The sequence below is a fragment of the Phragmites australis genome, chromosome 13, assembly GCF_958298935.1.
Source record: "Phragmites australis chromosome 13, lpPhrAust1.1, whole genome shotgun sequence".
NCBI classification, from domain to species: domain Eukaryota; kingdom Viridiplantae; phylum Streptophyta; class Magnoliopsida; order Poales; family Poaceae; genus Phragmites; species Phragmites australis.
This window is the reverse complement of record NC_084933.1, coordinates 16,435,956-16,457,272: the sequence shown is the minus strand read 5'-3', so window position 1 is coordinate 16,457,272 and position 21,317 is coordinate 16,435,956. Positions and strand designations below refer to the sequence as shown.

At 43.4% G+C, this 21,317-nt stretch overlaps 1 protein-coding gene and 1 pseudogene across 1 annotated transcript; one reads left to right on the top strand and one right to left on the bottom strand.

Annotated features, from left to right (window-relative positions):
* Positions 1–1,762: 1,762 nt before the first annotated feature.
* Positions 1,763–15,424, bottom strand: LOC133889228 (uncharacterized; annotated as a pseudogene).
* A 4,003-nt stretch (positions 15,425–19,427) lies between these two features.
* On the top strand, positions 19,428–21,009 carry LOC133888917 (CEN-like protein 1). Its single transcript, XM_062329312.1, has 4 exons — positions 19,428–19,714; positions 19,852–19,913; positions 20,109–20,152; positions 20,293–21,009. The coding sequence occupies exons 1-4, from the start codon at positions 19,514–19,516 to the stop codon at positions 20,508–20,510; spliced, it is 525 nt and encodes a 174-aa protein (XP_062185296.1). The 5' UTR covers positions 19,428–19,513; the 3' UTR covers positions 20,511–21,009.
* The last annotated feature ends 308 nt before the right edge of the window (positions 21,010–21,317 follow it).

Here is a 21,317-nt window from a genome sequence, read left to right as displayed (position 1 = left end):
GTCAGAAATCACATAATAGATTTATTGATCGATTGTATATGTATGATATCAGCTTATAGAGCATTTTAAAAAAGAAGAGCACATATCTAAAGTTTTTGCTAGGTAGAGACCAAAGAAACAGAAGCACAGTGCTAATAAAGATCTTATAACAAGCCTAACCGTGCTATTAGTACTGATCATCTTGCTAGTTTTTATATTTATACAAAGGGCAAGTGGTCGACGAGGAAAGATTAATGGGCTGCCTCCGATTGCCACACAACTAGAGACCACAAAAGAGGCTAATGACGCCCTCGCATTCCTACCGTCCGCCTCCGCTCTTTCCTTGGATGGCGACGCGGCCACGCCTCCCTCCGATGACGTTAGCGGCTTTTTTTACGCTGAATCGCTGGGAACTCGCGTGCCAGGAGCCCGGGACCTTCCACTGGGTTTCTCCCTCACGACGTGAGACGGTGGGCCGGATGTTGTGGTGATAGCCCACGCCACGCCACCGAACGCAACGGGGGCCGGATGCGTGGTTAGTGGTGACCGCCCGCTCCGCGGCGAACGCAAAGGGTGCGCCTCGCGTCATCCGCGCGGACGCAGCCACGGCCACGAAAAGACAAACCGGTGTCGCGTAGCTGGTGGTGCAACCTGCGTAATCCTCGTTTGCGTTGCACCACTGAATGCCCTCGTGGGGACGGCTCGCCTGCTCTCGGCTGGGGTGATGGCGTGATGCGTATGCACGTGCGTGCCACTTTTTATTTATCAAGTTTCCTTTAGTTTAGATGCATCATTTTGCAGCTGTTTTTTAGCGATGGTGTGAACACAGTGATAATGAGAGGGTTAGATCTTTGGGGTTGGTGGCGGTGTTCTTTTTAGGAATTTGTTTACTATCGTGGGTTTAAAGGGATGTTAGTGGGCAACAGGCTAACCAGGTAGAGAAGACGGGTGTGAGAGGGGGGCAGCGGAGATGCCATCGATCATGGTTTGCGGAGAACACCGTCGACTGTGGTTTACGAAAGACGAATGGTGGGCAGTACCGATAGCAAGGGAGGTAAGGATGTCGTCTAGCGAAGCTGGATTAGCGCGGTGGGGGTGACAGGAGAGCCGTCGAGACGGTGGAGACCGGTGGGGCGGGGGAGTCTCAGCGGGACGAGGAAGAAGAAGAAAAAAGATGAACCATACAATAAAAATCGGGCGAACTATATTAGTCGATTAAGATTTGATCTATTTTCAAACGTTGGGAGTATAGCATTTCCTATTTTCCCTTTATTTATTTGCTTGGCTGTTTGCGGAAGCAACCACGACAAGCCAATAAAAGGGAGAAGATACAGTCAGCTGCCACTCGTGGCCGAGGACGAGAAGTCGGACGTGACAGAGATATTGCGACGCACGGAATAGATGGGTTCGGTCACGGAAGGGAATAGGAGGATGGGCTCACGGACCGCAACCTAGACCAACCTTCATGGGCCGGGTTCGGCTCCCGTACCAAATGAAATGGGTTGTTTCTGGCGCAACGAGCCGAAAACGAGATGTTTCAAATGTGCGAATGGTGCAGCATTGTTGTTGTACATCACACCTCCTGCAGGCTGCCGCATTCTCATGAAGTTCAATTCTTACATGAAACCTTATTCAGTGCACATGAGCAAAGCAGCAACCTAACTACACGGCAGACGGTGCAGTGTCACTTACCTGTATGGCCGTACGAAAGTCGTGTGTACTTGCAAGAATATAGATACAGAAATGGACCGCGAAATGCCAAGGGAGAACGTGATAAGCCGGTGAAGGAGAGCGAGAATCCACAGAGAACCAGGCCGTTCACTGATCATCTCCTAGCAGCAGGGACTTGACAATGACGTCCGCCATCCCGTCGGCGATCGGGAACATGTGGCCAGACTTGGGGAGCTCGTGGTAGACGACCCATGGGAGCTTCTCGCTGATGTACCTCGACAAGCTGACTGGCACGATGAGGTCCTCGGCGCCGTGCCACAAGCGCACCTTCCCCCGGCCGCCATCGGCGAACGGGTCCTCCAGCTGCAGCGGGCTCCACTTCCACTTCCCGAACCCGACCATCATGTCGCGGTGCAGGCACTCGTGCGCCACCCGTCTGCAAAAAAAGCGCGCAAACCGATAATCAAACCACCCGTCTGCCTTCTGCGCAAGAATTCCGCGGTTACAGCTGCGAAATGCGCGGGGTGTCACTAGTAATTCTTACCATGTAGGTTCTATAGGCGAATTTTGGCATGATCGTCTTCCTCAGATAGGAGCTCAGGGTTGTAGGCGATGACGCTGGAGGCCGGGAACAGCTTCTGGCTGTTCCACCAGTAGGTCAGCCACGGCAGGTGATGGGCCACCCAGACTGCCCACTGCTCCTGTGGGAGCTGCTGTTACCAGGCGTCCCACGATACGTTCGACGGCAAGCCGGACCACCAGTAGTTACCGACCGGGCCAAGAATGGCAACCCCGGAGAGCCTGCACCAGGATGGAGAATTTTTCAGATTTGTCGAATTGATTGTTCAGATAAGAAGTTAAAGGGGACCAGCTTGGTTGCTGGTTCGTACATGATTGACCGAGAACGATGAGGAGAGGAGGTAAATAAACGGTTTAATAAATTTTTTATGAAATAGATAGTTTTTTACTATTCTAACTCAACACACCTCAAACTCACGTAAGCGGAAGTAAAATTTCAAGAGAGACAAAGTAAGAAAGAAAGATAAAAGATAATATAATTCTATGGATACAATATGAACTATAGATTCTTTTTAAGATTATTTCATATATCCTTGTGCACAAAAACTCATAACTTTGACAATAAACAAAAACAAAAGAGAAGATTATCGGGTGAAGAAACACTCTAAGTTAATAGCTTAGAGGTAAGTGAATTCAATACTCACTTATACATATACGTGCGAATTTTATACCTCTAATAACAAGAAAAATTGCTCCAACAAAGTGAAAAATTAAAGCTTAAAAAGGAAAACAAAGATCACAACTGAAAAAGAAAAACTTGTAAGAAAAGCAAATGAACCAATAGAGAAAAACTAAAATGAGGTGAATTCACACATGAGAATAAAAATAAACTTCATTACTAGCAAAGATCAGTCCTATTTTAAACGGATTACAAAAGAATTACATACAAAAGCTCACACATAATATCTAGGCTAAGCATTCATCACCCTCTCCTTAAAACTCTAACACAAGGCTCTCATATGTGTGGCACAAAAGGCTCCAATGGCTAGTTCATCATCTTCGATACCTCTACCACTCTATTCATAGGTTAGAAAACTTGACCCCTAAGTTTTTTAGCTTATTACCAAAATATCTCTCTCTTTTAGTACACTCCTACCTATCACTGGGGGTATTTTAATCTATTTTCTTCTTCATTTATGGGACGAATGTGGCGTCTTCATAACATAGATTCACCTCGACGTAAGCTTCACGATGGTACCACGTACTCCTCCAGTCCTCCCATAGTTTTAAGGCTAAACCACGAAACCCTCTGCACGCTTCTTAAAGTGCAACTCGCCATTTACTTACACCTTAAGCAAATAATATGATGTCGATGCGTGTGCTCCGTCTTGCGATCCAGACCGCTGTCAAGTCTCTTCCGCTTCCGATCCCTCGGACCGCCTTATCACTTGCACCGACATCCCTTTCGCTTGACTTTGTCAACACGCCATCTACATCCTTTGTTTCATACTTTGTTTGACCTCCATGTATACAGCTAGGATCACCCTTAACTCCATCCAACCTCCTTAATCGTCCAGCACCAAGCACCCGCTTAGCCCTGATCACCCGCTATCGACCGCCAAGTTGCATCCATCACCTGCACACCATAAGACAAGCAAACACATATTTCCAACTCCATCCACAATTAGTTTATAATCAAAGTGCTCAATTGAAAACCCAATTCAAACAACTAAACTTCAAGCGAACCAAGTTCAAGCAATCAAAAACTCGACAAACCAAATCGACAACCTTATCAATCACTCATCACAAACCAAGGTACATTTCAACTTAGTTTTCTCAATCTCCCCCTTGATAAGTGCATTGGCAATACCTTAAAGCATAAAGATTTTGGTTTGAATTAATGAAGCGCATCCAAGTGACCAAAAACTTAAGAAAGAGCAAAACACATCACTTGGTATAAGAAGGGTTGTCAAAAGCCAAAGAGAGGCAAAGTAGAGCCAAAACCTCAAAAGAGAAAGAAAAGTTCAAAACATAAAAACAAATGCTCCCTTTGATGAACGCACATTTTTTATTTTCCCTTTTCATTTCTTGAAGAATGCAATTTTCTCCTGTTGCATATTTGTGCATATTTACATCTTTGTGTATATTCTCTCCCCCTTTAGCAATATTGTAGCGAAAATAGTCCTATTAGGTCATGATTGTGATTTTGGTGATTAATGTCAACATGGTCAAAGGGACTAACATGTTAGTAGATCTCATGGATGCAATACATGAAGAACCCACCGCAGCTGGGATAAAGTTGGACTGAATTGGAGAAGTTCTAGGAAGATTTGCCTCACCAGATGGTCCGATGCTCTGGATGTTGAACTCACCGAAGCATATTTGACAAAGGGGGAGAGACATGAAAACCTCACCGGAAGGTTCGGTAATCAGAGAAGATACACACCGGAGCATTTTGTCCAGAGAAGGTTGCAGCCATTGAAGTTGAAGATCAAAGCACTGGATGGTCCGGTGATCAATGTATTGCACACACCGGATAATGAACAGTACAAATGGACAGAAGGAGCTCAACACACCAGAAGGTCCGGTGTATGTGTTGTACACACCGGAGTCTTAACATCGGACTAATTTACACAAGGTGCCAAGTGTTGAAGAACGAAGTGTAAGGCACCGAATGGTCCGGTGATAAATGTTGTGTATACCGGAGTATTATTTTTAAAGATGGTTGCATTGGCTCGGTTGGCTGAAGTCAACTCACCGAATAGTCCGGTGATGAAGTGATGTGCATTGGATGCTTTCACCGGAGCAATTTACACAAAGAAGAAGGAAAGACTCGGATGGCTTAGGATAACTCACTGGATAGTCTAGTGATGGAGATGAAGTATACATCGGGGTGTTCGGTATTCACAGAGGCTTGAGTGGGGGTTCCAACGACTAGTTTGTGAGAGTGTACTCACCGGATGATTTGGTGTTAGTACTACTATTCTCACCGCATCATTCGGTGTTAGCAACTTTTCTGAACCATTGGGTTAACAGCTAGTGCACGGGTTTGAGGCTATAAATACCCCCTTCACTCAGTCATTTGAGATTGCTAGAGTCCAGAGAAGTTCATGTACACCTGAGAAGACATTTAAGGCACCAAAGTGCTTAAAGTGATCATTCAAGGCGATTAAGCCCACCATTATAGAGTGATTAGTGCTTATAGGCCTAGAGAGTATGTTGCTAGGTGATTGCCGCCTAGAGATTGGATCTTGTAGTGATCTAAGCTTGTACCTCTTGGCACACCGACATCTTGGAGTCTTGGTGACTTGCTGGCAACTTGTTTACCCTCCGACTTGGTGTGGAGTGGCGGCAAGACACGTATGCGGGAACGCGGAAACCCTTACCTTAACGGCTCAAGCTCCGAAGTGATCACGGCTATAAGGGACTGAAGAGAGGTTTGTGGTGAGGCCTTGCTTTGGTGCTTTGTGGCTTATCTGGGTTAAGACCTTGTCTTTGTGAATTGGTGGCTTAATAGCCATGACCGGGTGCCAACCGAGAGTATATCCTTTATGCAGCTCCAACGTGAACTAGGGGTGGCATTCATGCCATCGATACCATGTGATAAACATCCTTGTGCCTTATTTATCAGGGGTGGCATTCATGCTATCTCTACCTTATTTACGTTTCCGCATTTACATTCTTGCAATTTCTTAGATGGGTTGCAAACGCTTTGATCGGTAGAGTAGACACACTAGATAAACCTATAGCACATCTAGATAGAATTTGATATAGGTTTATTTTGTGTTGTTTTTAGAGCTAAAATAGTTCTAAGTGTCCTAATTCACCCCTCTCTTAGGACATCACCGATCCCTTCACAATACAAACATCAAGGATAAAATATTATGCAATGCATGAACATGCAAACCTAATGAGCTTTCACAAGTATACCACAAAGTATTTGCAAATACTAGAAACATTAAAGGGCTGCGGAAAGTACAAAATGGAACTCACAATTGCACAAAGGCTCAAAAAGAGACGGTGACAAAAGAACATGAAGCTACACAAGTTAAACCCGAAGAATTTTTTTGGTGTATTTAATTTCACAGCCGAATCTTGTTAAAAGCGGTCACTACATAAGCATCTACTCATACCAAGGCAATACAAGCATTAAGAACAAGCTAACTTTAATCCTAAACTAGGTAAATAAGCATTCATGATAGTAAGCTTTGCAAACGCTTATATATGAAACCAAGATTTAGTTAGATGAAGTGATTTAAAACAAAATTGATCATTTATGCGTATTTCTTTTATTTTTTATCCTCAAGTTGCCTCTTGGCAAGCGAAGTGTCGCGTGACTAGGTATGGCAAACACCTCGAGGCTTCAAGACAATCGTATTGGATCACATTTTTACACAAGAAACTTGATTTTCACAAGATTATTCAGATTTCATAAGTTATCAAGTTTTCACAAGATCAAGTCAAGTAGTGTCTTTGTGACACAAGGGACATATATTCCCTCAAGGTTCTATCATGAGCTAAACATTTGACAAAGACAGAAAATATAGTGTAATATTCCCCAATCTATTATCTTGAACTAAGAAGCCTAGAGCAAGATATTCATCAAACTAGTCTTAACACCAACATTGACTAAACTAAAGTAATTACGAATATGATGATCAAGAATGTAGTATTTCATAGTCTACATGATTCATAAAATTACCAAATTTTATCTTAAGAAAAAGCTAGCTTACTTGAAATATTTATGTCAAAGCATCAAGAAAAACCTAAGATTAAAAGATTGCTCCACACAACTACTCATCTTAGTCCAAATTCGAGTCTAGCAATAGAAAATGCTAAAGATATACAAGTCAAAACTCTGCTAATATGATTATCTTACATGACGAGATGCAATGTAAAGATAACAAAAATAAAATAGAGTATGTACAAAAACAATTCTCCCTCACATAATACCATATGGATGACACATACTAAGCTCTCCCCTTAAATTGGCAAATCTTGTTGCATCTAGAGGTTTGATAAAAATATCGGCTAGCTGGTGTTGGGTATCTATGTAGCTTAACTCAATATCTCCTTTCTCATTGTGGTATCTCAAAAGGTAAAATCTCACATCTATGTGTTTGGTTCTGGAGTATTGAACTAGGTTATTAGCAAGGCTTATGACACTTATGTTGTCATACAAAAGTGACACACTCTTAAAGTCTAATCCATAGTCTCTCAAGGTAGCAACCATCCATAAAATTTAAGAACACTGGTGGCAACAACATATTCAGCTTCAGTAGTAGAGTGCTTGCAAGAAGAACAACATACAAGAGAAGTACCTAAGAAATAACACGTACCAGAAGTACTCTTCCTATCAATTCTAAATCCAGCAGAATCCACATCGAAAAAACCTCGAAGAGAAAGCGAACAGGAAGCAGAAAACCAAAGTCCATACTAGAGAGTATGCTTAAGGTAACTCAGAATGTGTTTCACCGCTTGGCGGTGAGACGTCCTTGATGAAGCTTGGAAGTGCACGTAGAGACAGACAGCGAAGTGGATGTCCGGTCGTGTCACCGTCAGGTACAGGAGGGAGCTGATCATGCTCCTGAACTTCTGCTGGTACATCGCCTCACCATCTTCATCCGGATCAAGCACCATCGATGTAGCTATCGGGGTCACCAAGGGCTTCACGTCGCTCATGTCGAACTTCTTCAGCAATTCCCTGGTGTACTTGCTCTGGTAAACGAAGGTAAATAGCTTGCATTGCTTGATTTGAAATCCAAGAAAGAAGTTGAGCTCGCCTATCATCAACATCTCGAACACCCTACTCATAGTTTTTGCAAACTTGGTCATAAGTACATGAGAAGAGCCACCAAAAATGATATCATCCACGTAAATCTAAACAAGTAGGAAATCATACCTGAGAGTGAACAAAGTTTTATCAACCAACTCCATGACATACTCATGCTCTGACAAGAAAGACCTAAGCCTATCATACCAAGCCTTAGGTGATTGCTTAAGCCCATACAAAACTTTCTGAAGCTTATACAATCTATAAGGGTTTTAGGGTGCTCAAAGTCCGGGGGTTGCTTGACGTAGACCTCTTCCTATATGAAACCATTTAGGAACGCACTCTTGATATCTTTTTGATACAGCTTGAAACCCTAGAATGCCGCAAAAGTAAGAAGGATCCTAATCACTTCTAGCCTAGCTACCGGTGCAAAGGTCTTTCCAAAGTCTATCCCCTCTATTTGAGTGAAACCCTGAGCCACTAGTGTAGCCTTATTTCTCACTGTAGACCCATCGTCCCCCTGTTTATTTTGAAAACCCATTTTGTGCCTATGGTGTGAACATTAGGAGGTGGCTCTACAAGGACTCAAACTTGGTTTCTCTCAAAATTTTCAAGCTCTTCATGCATGTCATTGACCCAACTCGAATCAGATAAAGCATGTCTACTATCATAAGGCTCAGAAAGAAGCAACGAATGCAGAATCAGTAAAATAAGCATGAGAAGTGGACTTGGATCTCATTACCCTCTCATCAAGGTCGTCAATCATCATGTGTAGAGGGTGTCGTTACTAAATGTGTTGAGGGGTCTCACACCTTGAGAGAACCTCCCCATCAAACACAGTTGGTGTAGGCTCGAGAGCAGCTGAAGTGGAAGTAGAGGCTGCAGGACCCTTTGTTGGGTAGAAGAAGCAGGAGTTAGCTCTGAAGCAGGTGTGATCGAGGAAAGTAGTGGAACATCCTCATCATCACCAAGAGTTGGAAGGTCGCCATCTACAAAGATACTCTTGCTCATCTTCTGATCACCTGCACACTGAAAGACAGAACTAGCACAAAAGGTTAACTCATCAAAAGTCACATCACAGGATTCTATGATAATGTCAGTGTCAAGATTGTAAACCCTGTAAGCATGACTATGAAGAGAATACCCTAAGACAATGCCATCAGAAGAGTGCGACTCGAACTTGTCAAGATTGTCACGCTTTAGGATGAAGCACCGACAACCAAAGGCTCTCAAATGAGAAACTTTCGGCTTCCTCCCAAAGCGCAACTCATAAGAAGTCAAATTCAAGATCGAGCATAAGAATATCCGATTGGAGATGTAGCACATTGTGCTTATGGCCCCTATCCAAAACTTCCTAGGAGTCCTATGCTCATCGAGCATTGTCCTAGCCATCTCCACCAAAGTGCAATTCTTTCTCTCAAGCATATCATTCTGCTAAGGAACGCGTGTGGCAGAAAATTGATGCTTAATGCCATATTCAAGGCAGAAAATATCAAATAGATAGTTCTTAAACTTGGTGTCATTATCACTGTGAATTACTTTCAATACACCTAGGAGTTTCTTGAACAATCTCAAAACTAAGATCTAAAAGTATGAGAACATTTCATCCTTTCTCACAAGTAAGAAAACTCAAAGTAGCGAGAATAATCATCAATAATGACAAGTACAACCAATTCCCACCTACCGAACGAACTTGGGAAAGACCAATAGTGTTCATATGGAAAAGTTCTTCTGGTTATTCAGTCATCACCAAATTAACTGGTGGGTGAGGAGCAGCAACTATCTTACCATGCCGATAAGGAGCATAAACAAAAAATTTCTCAAATTTGAATTTGAGCAATCCCAGGATCAAGCCTAGGGCACTCAAATAAGTAAGCAAATCAAAGCTCATATGCCCTAGTCTCATGTACCACATCTAAAGCTCAGAAGAAGGTCGAACAAGTAAACACCAGGAAGAACCAAAAAACCCAGAAAAATTGGCTCCAAAAACTCTCCCAACTCGAGAAATCTTGCAAATCAAAGCGCCAGAAGAATCAAGAAATTGAGAAATATCGTGCTTGAAGCGCACTTCCAAGTTTTCATCGAGCAACTAACATACAGAAAGCATGTTGTATCCTAGATGCTCAACCAAAGCCACACTTTGAGAGTAAAACTAAACATTTACCTTTACAGTCCCTTTGGCATTCACTCTACCTTTCTAATCATTCCCGAATGTGATGTACTCATGATGCTTTGTTGGGGTGAGGCTAGAGAACCACAATGAATCTCCGATCATGTGGTGCGAACAATCGGAGTCGATGAGCCACTTATTCTCCAGGCCTCCGCTTGTCACCTACATATGAGAAGAATAGAAGGTGAATGGCTCAGTACTGGGGTTAGTCAAAAAACTCTTGGGAATCTAGTATTGGGTCATTCATCCTGAAGCAGAAATAGTAGATGCATGCAACTCAACACCAACATGCTAAGGGCGAGTACCACGATGAGAAAAAAGTGGTCCTCCAAAGCGCTAGGACTCAAAGCCTCTTACATGTGGACCAAAAATATATGAGTCATGGTAAAATCTACATCGGGCAACACCTCTAGAAGAGAACTGAAAAAGCGCTAAAAACATGTGGGCGAGAGTGAGAAAAAGGCTCATGTACACCAACAGAGGGGTGGTACATGTCCCGAGTACTTCACTCCCACTCATGCCGCTCATCTCTCCTACGGCGAAAGCAAAACCCAACCAAGTGACCATCTCTCTGATAGTAGGTGCAGTGGTAGCGTTTCTCGAGAACTTGACTATTAGTCACTTTGGCTCTCTCACATGTGCTCTCATCTTAGGTTGTGAAGCTCTCTTTGGCTATGGTGTGGGTTTTTTCTTTGTGAGTTATGGAGTAGGTTTCTTAATGAGTTGTTTTGTAACATTGATTGTGGATTTCTCATCTTCTAGGGTAGTAGGTGAAGTGAAAACAGTCTTGCCATCCCTATTGTAAGCCATCGTCTCAAAACCCAACCCAAGAGCCAAACCTACCTTATCAGCATACATCTTGGTCTTGGTCAAGATCAAATTCATTTTTCCTTTGCCCTCTAAGCACTTCTCTACTAGAGAAAGGAGGTATTCATTCTCAATCAAGAGCTTCTCAACTTGCCCTCTAACCCAGTTGAACTTGTCCTGAAAGCTATGCAGGTGGAACAATTCAGCTGCACATCATTCAAACACCTAGCACTCTCCAATATAGATTCTAACTTCTTAAGGCGCGTGTCTTTTAGTTCAACATCCTTTACAAGTAAATGTCAATTCTTGTAAGCACTTAAGAGAGTAAACCTGACTCCTTCTCAATGAACTTTTTCTCGACACTCTCAAGTCGACTGGCGACTTAAGCATGCACATTATGAAGCTCGATAAGTTCAGCCATCATAATGAAACAACTCTTACACTCCTTAACATTAGGTCTAGACCTAAGCAATGAAAATTAAGTAAACAGAGACTCATACTTAGGCCAAAGATCCTTCAACTCACACGCAGCTTTCTTAAGTAATCTATCCTGGCTAACAAGAGCATCATTCAAGGTATCAACTAGGATTGAAAGCTGGTAGTAGGAAGATAATACCTCAGAGGGATCAAGCTCGGGGTCGCTGTCGTTGTCGTCCGCCATGAAGCAAAGGCCGATGAAGTCCTTAGCCTTTTTCCTATTCTTCACTTGTGGTTCCTCCTCCTCCTAGCTCTCCTCCTCATTTGAAGAGGTGTCGATGTCACTGAGAGCCACCACGAACACCCTCGAAGCCGCCTTGGTTATCTTCTTGGTCACCTTGTTGTGGTTTTTCTTGAAGAAGGGTTTCTTGGTCTTCTTGTGCTTGTCGGTGTCGTGGTTGCGGTCCTCCCTCTTATTGAGCTTTGGGCAGTCCACCTAGAAATGGGTGGTATCACCACACACAAAGCAGGCACGAGAACCGCCCCTCCTCCGATCTTGGCGGTTGTTGCAGAAGTGGGTGAACTTCTTCACAATCAGTGCAAGGTCCGCATCATCATGCGCATCCACCTACTCTTTTGTGATAGAAACCAAGGAAGATAAAGCAAACCCACTCGATGAAATGTTAGCACAAGAAAAGTTAGCTCCAGCCTGATTGCCACCACAAGGTCCGGAAACCAACACCATGTTCTGAGATAGGGGGTTTCTGAGGCCTATCCGAGCCACCTTGACTATCTCGGTGGACTAGAGCTTGTTAAAGAGTTCATCATAAGTCAATGTGTTGTAACTTGTTGACTCTTCAATGCTCGAGATCTTCGCTTCCCCTCTACTACAGCCCAAGAGCATAGAGAAGCTTGATCGCCCTCTCATGGTCAGAGTATGGAAAAACACCAGTGGATCTAAGGCTACTCACAATTCCATCAAAATGAGCAAACATAGCGTCCAAAGATTCACCGAGCCCTTACACAAATATTTGGTATTCTTGGTCGTAAGTGCTTTGGTGTCTGGCCTTAATATGATTAGTGCCTTCATGGAAGACACTCAAAGTAGTCCAGATCTCCCGGACATTACGAAGGTATTGGACCCTATCAAACTTATTACGACTCAGGTTAGTGAACAAAATATTTCTGGTCTTATTGTTAGTCTCATATTGTTCAATTTAAACCTGAGTCACGCTAGCAGCATAGATCTCGTGGTTGGAATCAACTACTTCTCTTATTGCACTTTCTTGGCTTAGAAGATAAGCCTCCATGCGTACCTTCCAATACGAAAAATCACGACCATCAAACAACGGGGTCTTTCCACTTCTCTCCATGTCGTCTACGGATCACAAAGCTGGTTAGGGTCAATAAGTGATTAAATTGGCTCTGGTACTAATTGTAAGACTGAGAACGATGACTAGAGGAGGGAGGGGTGAATAGGCGCTCAAAAAAATTTCTTACAAAATAGATGGTATTTTCCTATTCCAACCCAACACACCTCAAAATCACGCAAGTGGAAGTAAAATATCAAGAGAGAGAAAGTGAGAAAGAAATATCAAAGACAACATGACTCCACGGATGAAATATGAACTATAGGTTCTTTTCTAGATCATTTCATGTGTCCTTGTGCACAAAAGCTCAAAACTTAGACAATAAACAAAAACAAAAGAAAAGATCACCAGGTGAAGAAACACTCCAAGTTGATAGCTTAGAGGCAAAGGAATTCGATAACCACTTTGTCGGTGAATCAGGAACCGGGGGTCCCCGAATCCTGAGGCCAGGCCAGCAATCCGCCACGTGGCGCCATTCCGCGGAGTCTCCTCCGCAAGGTAAAAAAGATTAAGTCCTGGGAGAGGGCGCTTACCCAAGTTCCCCGATGATCTGCGAAGTCTAAATACCGGGAAGAAAGTGATCGGGGAGGTATACGGTGACCCCCAAGCACCCGAGTTCCCCGACGATCAGGAAAGCTAAGTACCGAGAGAAATGTGCCCGAGACCACGAGCGGTGGCCCCCTGGGCACCCGAGTATCCCGAGGACCCACTGAAGGAAGCTCCGGGAGAGAGTGCTCGGGGCTGCGTGCAGCAGCCCCCGAGCACTCGGTCCCCCGAGGATCCATACAAGCGTGCCCGGGAGAGAGTGCTCGGGGAGGTGAATAGTACCCCCGAGCACTCGGTTCCTCGAGGATCAAGAAAGGGCATTCTCGGGAGAGAGTGCTCGGGGAGGTGAACAGTGACCCCCAAGCACTCGGTTCCCCGACGACTCAGAGAGCCCCCCGACAGTAGCCCCCGAGGGGCCCACTAATGAGGTGTCAGCCAGTCAAAGGTCCAAAGCCGCATTTAAAGAGCGTGCGTGGCCTGTCACCCCCACCTACTCCCGCCACGCTCGGTGTCAGTTCCTGCCACTTTGTGGCAGAAGGGCGTGGGGTCATTAAAAGCACGGGTCCCATCCCGTGCCATCCGGCCCGTCTCGGGATAACGTCGTAAGGGCCGAGGCGTTCTGTCTGCCGCGCTGCTGTGGCAGGAGAACAAGACAGGACAGGCACGCCGGGCCGCTCTGCGGTTGCCCGGTGGGCCCTCTCCACGGCGTCCGTTGCCAGTGCATTTATGGTGACGAATGACCAGGCGTGGGACGTATTTTCCATCCCCGGTCACTTCGCACAGAGGTGATGATGATGCCCTTTCCTTTTATGGTGTCTCAGAACTCGTGCCCCCCTCCTGTTCGGGGCACGCTACTGTCAACGGGTATTTAAAGCCGTCGACAGCATGGACAGAAAAGAGGCTTGGAAAAGTTTTTCGAAGCGGCGAAGAGAAGAGGAGATCGAGAGCACCCAAAGCCAGCAGATACACGCAGATCGAAGAACAAGGAGCCTTAGGCTCTAAGATAGACAAACATCCTTGTAACCAGCAACATCCTTGAGGGACATTCTCAAGGCATTTATAGTATCCATACAGGAGTAGGGTGTTACGCCCCCGTGCGGCCTGAACCTGTCTAAACACCAGCGCATTTACTCCGTTCTGCACTAGATCGTTCCGCACTAGATCATGTACTCCGTCTTGCAATCCAAACCATCAGCAAGTCTCTCCCGCTCCTGATTCCTTGAGCCACCTTGTCACTTGTACCAGTATCCCTTTCACTTGACTTTGTCAAAACGCTGTCTTCATCATCCGTTTCATGCTTTGCTTGACCTCCATATTTACAGCTAGGATCACCATTGACTCCACCTAGTCTCTTTGATCGTCTGGCACTAAGCACCCGTTTGGTCCCGATCACCTGTCGTCGACCGCCAATTTGTATCTGTCATCTGTACACTATGAGACAAGTAAACACATATCTCCAACTCCATCTGTAGTTAGTCCATAATTAAAATGCTCAATTGAAAACCCAATTCAAACAATTGAACTTGAAACGAATCAAATTCAAACAATCAAAAACTTGACAAACTAAATCGATAACCTTATCAATCACTTATTATATATAAATTAAGATACATTTTAATTTGGTTTCTTAATATACTACCTGTGTAGGATGTACTTGAGCAGCTCCACATGATCTCGCTGCCCACGGAGAAGCCGGTGAGGTAGAACTTGGGGCCCAGCTGCAGGTTATCGGCGAGTTCTGCGATGTCGAGGGCGACGCTCTTCTCCGTCCGGGCCAGGCACGGGTCGCTCTCAGCATACCCAGGCCGGTCGAAGGACAGCAGGTGGATGCCCAGCTCTTGGGCCAGCTCCTGCACCGGTTTTCATTACATGACATAGCCACTTCTACTCTGAGCAAGATATCAAGTAGCAACATATACCGTGGAAATTGGGAGCGCGTCATATCTGCAGGAGTCGAATCCATGAACAAAGATGATCTAGCAGTTGGCCTTCTCCTTCGGGACGCCGGATTCCAGGTAGGCCAAGTGTCTGCCGTCACTCAGCCTTGTTTCTGGATGCCGTGACCGGAGGGCCACCCGGCGAGCCGGGGATCTTTAGAGGCGGCGGCTGAATCTGCTTGTACAGCAGCGCCGACGAGAACACAAACAGTGCTAGGACAAGCTTCCTTGCCATACCTGGGTGAGACAAGTAGCACGTTAAACAGGTACAATTTATTTGCAAGTGCGTACTAGTTTGCAATCTCTGCTATCTGTCACATCATCTATTTTTGACCAGTCAACACCCAGTCAGTAATTTAATATTTTCAGTAAAAAATAATTCTAATAATCCCATCTTTTTGCAATTAGGTCTTTGAAACATCTAAATCTTATATCTTCTTCGTTTTAGCTTCAATTTGAGTGATTCTTACGTTAATTTTTTTTTAAATCATGATTTATCTAACCATGCTAATTTTAGATGTTAATTGTCATATCTTTATAGTAGTTTTACCTTATTAACATCGAGATCCCTACACCTTATCATTCCTTATAAGAACTCCAGTCAATTCTGTTTTTTCAGCCCAATCAAAGAACCTAGTCTTTTATTCTATCCCTATTGTTTTTACAATTTGGTGTTTATTCGATGTTGCTTTTATTTGTTGGTAGAATTCATGATTAGTAGTTAACGCTTCGGATCTATTCGAGGGATTTTAATACCAAGATTTCGACAACACTGAGCAGCATTGGGTAAAAGACAAGTGTCATTGATCATATTGAACCTATGTTTTTAAATATTTTATTTTATAAAATCGCATGCAGTGTCTATTAATCTTGTGGGTAGTCACCTTTATTAGGATTTGCCCTAGTTCTTCCTTTACATCTCTTGAAGCCTAGATGGTAGTTAGTATGAGTCTTTTGGGTAGAATCGCTTAACCATGCTGTCGGAATGCTGGAAAGAGTCGTTTACAGGATTAGTGGACATATGCAATAGTGATGATGAACTTGTTTTAGTAACAAGGAACCCTAGAACTTGGACAAGGAGATGGTTTGATAATGGTGGTTCATATGGTGGGCTTGTGGATACGTTTCAAGCATAGATGTTGGGTTTGTCTAGTTATTTTTTCATATTGGATAGTTTTTGCCCAAGTGTCATATATAAGGACCGGTTCGTGGAGCGACAAGTACCAAACATGAGGTCGATATGGGTAAGGCTTAGCATATTAATTAGACACCTGACTGGTATTTGTTGGAGTATCAGGACCTAATTAATGAATCATACTTTGTAGTGATCTCCTGATGGTACACCACTGGCATGTGTTAAGTGTCTTGCAAACACGGGAACACAGATATCCTGACTCATGGTTAAAAGTTGGACAACCTCTGCAGAGTGTAAAATTGTTATAACAGCCGTGTCCATGGTTATGGGAAATTTGTATCCTGACATGATTAGTTTGTAATGGTAATGGTTTGGCTATAAGTTGGTGATACAAGTGATGATTGGATGGTTATGGTTTGTAAGGTGGTTAGCCTTGGCTAATATCTAGTTGTTGGGTTGTTAGGTTATATTACTTAATAACTACTTAATACTTTTGAATTATATTACTATTTTCTTTACTCGTATTTATGCAAATATGTCATGTGTTAGCCTATTCTTGTTGTAAGCCTACATATCATTATCTTTTTCACACTTGTTGAGCACGTCATGTGCTCACACTTGCTATTTTCTCTATCTCATGCGACATACGTGTTGCTGCTCAGTGAGTGAAGACGTTGAAGGTTATCAAGACGAGGTTGTGACGTTCTAGACGTGTGTCTTCCGGTCGGTTGCCTGTAGTATTGTTAGGCACTAGTGCTTCTGTTCCACTGCAGATATCTACATAGAAGATAATATATATTAATTTCTGTAAGAGTTTAACGTTTATTCTATAAAAGTATTGCTGTTGTTACTTCACGTGTGACGTCCTTATGTGTGTTGAACATCCTGAGTACACATAAGTTCTATCTCATTTTTCCGTTAAAACCGGGTGTGACAACCGTGGACCCAATTTATGATGTGAATCATGTTCTATTATATTTTATTACGGATAGAAATTCTTTATTAGTGTTCATCACAATAGAGATATTTTTGTGAACTGCATGACTGATTTGAACCGTCATCTCTTACTTAACAAGGGCAAGAGATTTGAAAGTAATGTTGTTTAGTTCCGGCTCATGATTGAGTTAGCCATGATGGTGCATGATCCTGATGACAACAAGATGATGTATGAAGATAATACTTTTGCTAAGATTATGGTGAAACGCAGGCATGCTGTTGAAGCTTAATACTCAAAGACCAGGTATTTGGGATTCATGTTGTGTATAGATTTATGTTCTGAATAATGTTCTTATGATGTTATTTGTGAACAATATGTTCTTATATCTTAATTAATTTAAATGTGATGTGTATGATGTATATACATGTGTGATATGTATTTGTGTGATATTTTTATATGAATTTACATGTGTATGCCATATTATGAGGATAACCTGGAAGCAAAATGGTTTCTCAAGGGTGAAATGGTCACACTTTATACAGATAGGTTTTCTTAAAATCCATATGTGACCCTTAGTATACATAGACGATTTTTTAGGAAAAAAAAATCAATTGTGTGTATTGCGAAACTGACATGTTTGTACTTATATTAAAAACGCATGTAAGGATGTTAGTGGGTTGGGTTGGGGCCCTACGGGTTTTAGACCGAGTAGGGGCATCAAGTGTACAAATTGCCTCACGAGGCCATCGGGTCGGGGCCCCTGATTTGGTTCAGCTCCGGGGTCAAAGCTTAATTTGCATCTATGGGTGCCCTATGGGCCTCAATTCACGTCGGGTAAAGGGCGGACACTCCTCCCCCTCCCATTTGCAGTTCCTGTGCGGTGCCTGCCCCTCTCCCGTAGCCAGTGGCTCGCACAACCATTGGGTTTTGAGTCTCAGGTCCCCACCGGGGCTGGATTTTGCACCCGATAAGAATTTCAGGGGTGGGTCAGGTGCGTTCTCACTCCACCCAGCCTCGACCCGTTATCACCCTTATATGCATGTATTATTTACACTCATCTATGTGATAGGGTTTGCAACAAACTCGATATCACATAAACGTTTGCAAAGACGGAACACATATTTGTTTGTGATAGGAGTTAAAATCCGTCTATGATAATCTATTCTGAAATAGTACCACTAGCTAGTTTCTACATATAGACAATGTCAGTTTATCTTCCTTATAAGCAAAGCAACTAATAAATTACATTCTCGCAAAAAAAAAATTTGAACTGCAAGCCTATATAATGCATGCATGCAAATGGGAGTAAAAAAAGATCAGCATTAATTTGTCAAAATAATTTATATACTACCAGTACATTATATTCCAGTGTGTGGCGCCACTCGTCATTATCCACAAAAAAAAACATATTTCCAAAGGGCATTTCCAAGCATTTAAGCAAGTTTCAATATGGTACTCCCAAATAAAAAAAACATATTTCCAAAGGGCATTTCCAGGCATTTAAGCAAGTTTCAATATGGTACTCCCAAATATGAGAGTTGAAGTACGTACGTTGTTGATCTACCGCAGCTTGGGACATTGTAGGCGCACATATGGCCATAGGCTTTTCTTCTTTTGACAAATGTGGATTCTATGCATAAGTTCAACAAGCAGTTTCTCCCGCAAACGTCACACTTCAAACATACTCCCTATGTTCTCAAATGTATGCATTTTAGAATGGGTGTAATACAATTGTTTTAAAAAAAACTTAGACCACTATTGTACACAAGTGTATTAATATTGTTCACATAAAAATAGATTTCTCATTACAAATACCTTCTAATCGATATTATATGTTTAGTAATATATATATATATATGTATATATAAAATTAGAAATTTTAATGGTCGAAGTAAGTACATATTGAAGACAGTGTCAATGTACAAAAGGATAAGTAAAGGGGAACAAATATCACACTTTTAGGAATTAATTAGGATCGAAGCCTTTTTGTTTTGTGCCTAAGTTTTACAATAAGCCAATGATTCAGGCGAAAACTACGACGGAGCAAAAATTCTATTCTATCGCTCCAAGACTTCAAGTTATTCGCACTTCAATTCTCTCAGCCTGGCTAGCTCCAGACAGCTATAAATAGAGGCCTGCGTCTACACTTTCAGCAACAATGCTCAAGACTTTTTATCTCGTGATTACCAATACTGCTAGCTACCTCTAGATCTCTCATCACCACAGGCGCGCTCTTCAGTTCAAGCTTAGCAATGTCTAGGGTGTTGGAGCCTCTCATCGTCGGAAAGGTGATAGGAGAAGTCATTGACAACTTCAACCCCACGGTGAAGATGACGGTGACTTACGGCTCCAACAAGCAGGTGTTCAACAGCCTTGAGTTCCTCCCGTCGGCGGTCGTGTCCAAGCCGCGCGTCGAGGTTCAGGGCTGTGACATGAGGTCTTTCTTCACACTGGTTTGTGCCTGATCTCTACTCATAGAAACTAATATAGTTCAGTTAATTTCCTATAACTTATAAGCTGTGTGCATCAGTTGATCTGGAGTGGTACTGTAGCTTTCGGCTGAGAAGTGATTATTGTTGTTGTTCTTCAGGTCATGACTGACCCAGATGTGCCAGGGCCTAGCGATCCATATCTGAGAGAGAATCTGCACTGGTACGTGTTTGCTTTTCTTTTTGGCGAGTAATTAAGAAAGAACCAAGTATCTATAAGATTGAACATGCATAAATATGACTTGTTGGCTATAAATTACCACTTTGCCGCTGCACAAATTCTCCAATAGACTCAGTTGTACAAGTATAGCATAAAATATAGCTGAGAAGAGTAATTTTTGCTGGACACCAATCGCAGGATGGTCACTGATATTCCCGGCACAACTGATGCTTCTTTATTTGGTAAGTCCATTTAATTTTCTTATACAAAACTACTTTAGCTTAATTCTCCAAGTTTATTAACTTTAGGAGCCGTTGAGATGCACAAACACGGCTAATTAAAGAGTACGTGACATATATTACAAATGCGTGCATGCATGCAGGAAACGAGTTGGTGATGTACGAGAGCCCCAAGCCCTACATCGGCATCCACAGGTTCGTCTTCGTGCTGTTCAAGCAGAAGAGCCGGCAGGTGGTGCGCCCGCCCTCCTCCAGGGACTACTTCAGCACCCGGCGCTTCGCCGCCGACAACGACCTCGGCCTCCCCGTCGCCGCCGTCTACTTCAACGCGCAGCGGGAGACCGCCGCTCGCCGCCGCTGATCACCTGATGCAGCAACCACAGACGAACCCTACCCCTCCTTGCATGCATGCATACATGTCGCATGGGAGGCTTATCAAGTATCAATCCAATAAGAGAACTCGCCGGCCAGCGCGCGAGTTGCTTGTTGTCTAGCTATGTAGTTGCCACAGTCCATTCCTTTAGTTAATCAGTAGCCGATCTGTGCGCGTGCGTAAGTGCGATGTACTCATGCGTACGTGTGGCACTAGTGTGAGTTCAGTTCAGCTCCTGCACATGGAGGCGAAGGATGCATGCATCGTGCTGGGAACATGCATGAGTCCGTGTATGTCGACCGGGAGCTGTTTGAGAGCTGAAGACCGCCGACGTGTCGGGTGGAGAACGGAGGAAAGGCCGTGGCCATGGCTCTAGTACTCTCCCCGGTTACCTACTATCCCTGTATTCCTGTTACGCGTGTGTGCCTGCTGGCTAGCTGGAGCTTAGCTAGCAAAGGTGTACTTCTTCTACCTCCTTTTCGCTAGCTGCTTTGCTTTATTTGTAAGCTGTGTGATCACTTGCTTTACCGTGACAAGACATGCATTATATTTGCTATTTGTATGGCTCGATCTATCGGCTATATATGTGTGTTTAAGTATGGTCGTATCTGCTGCGTGTTTGCATAAGATAATACTTATATGGCTGCTGGTGAGAAGAGGCATCAATTCTTGGCCACCCTTTTTTCTCATCATTCAGATGGCCGTCTTGGTGATTTGGTAATATTAGATCATTAGCATATGTGCCTACAATGGCTGGACTTTATGCACTTCCCTAAGTATGAGATATAACAAATT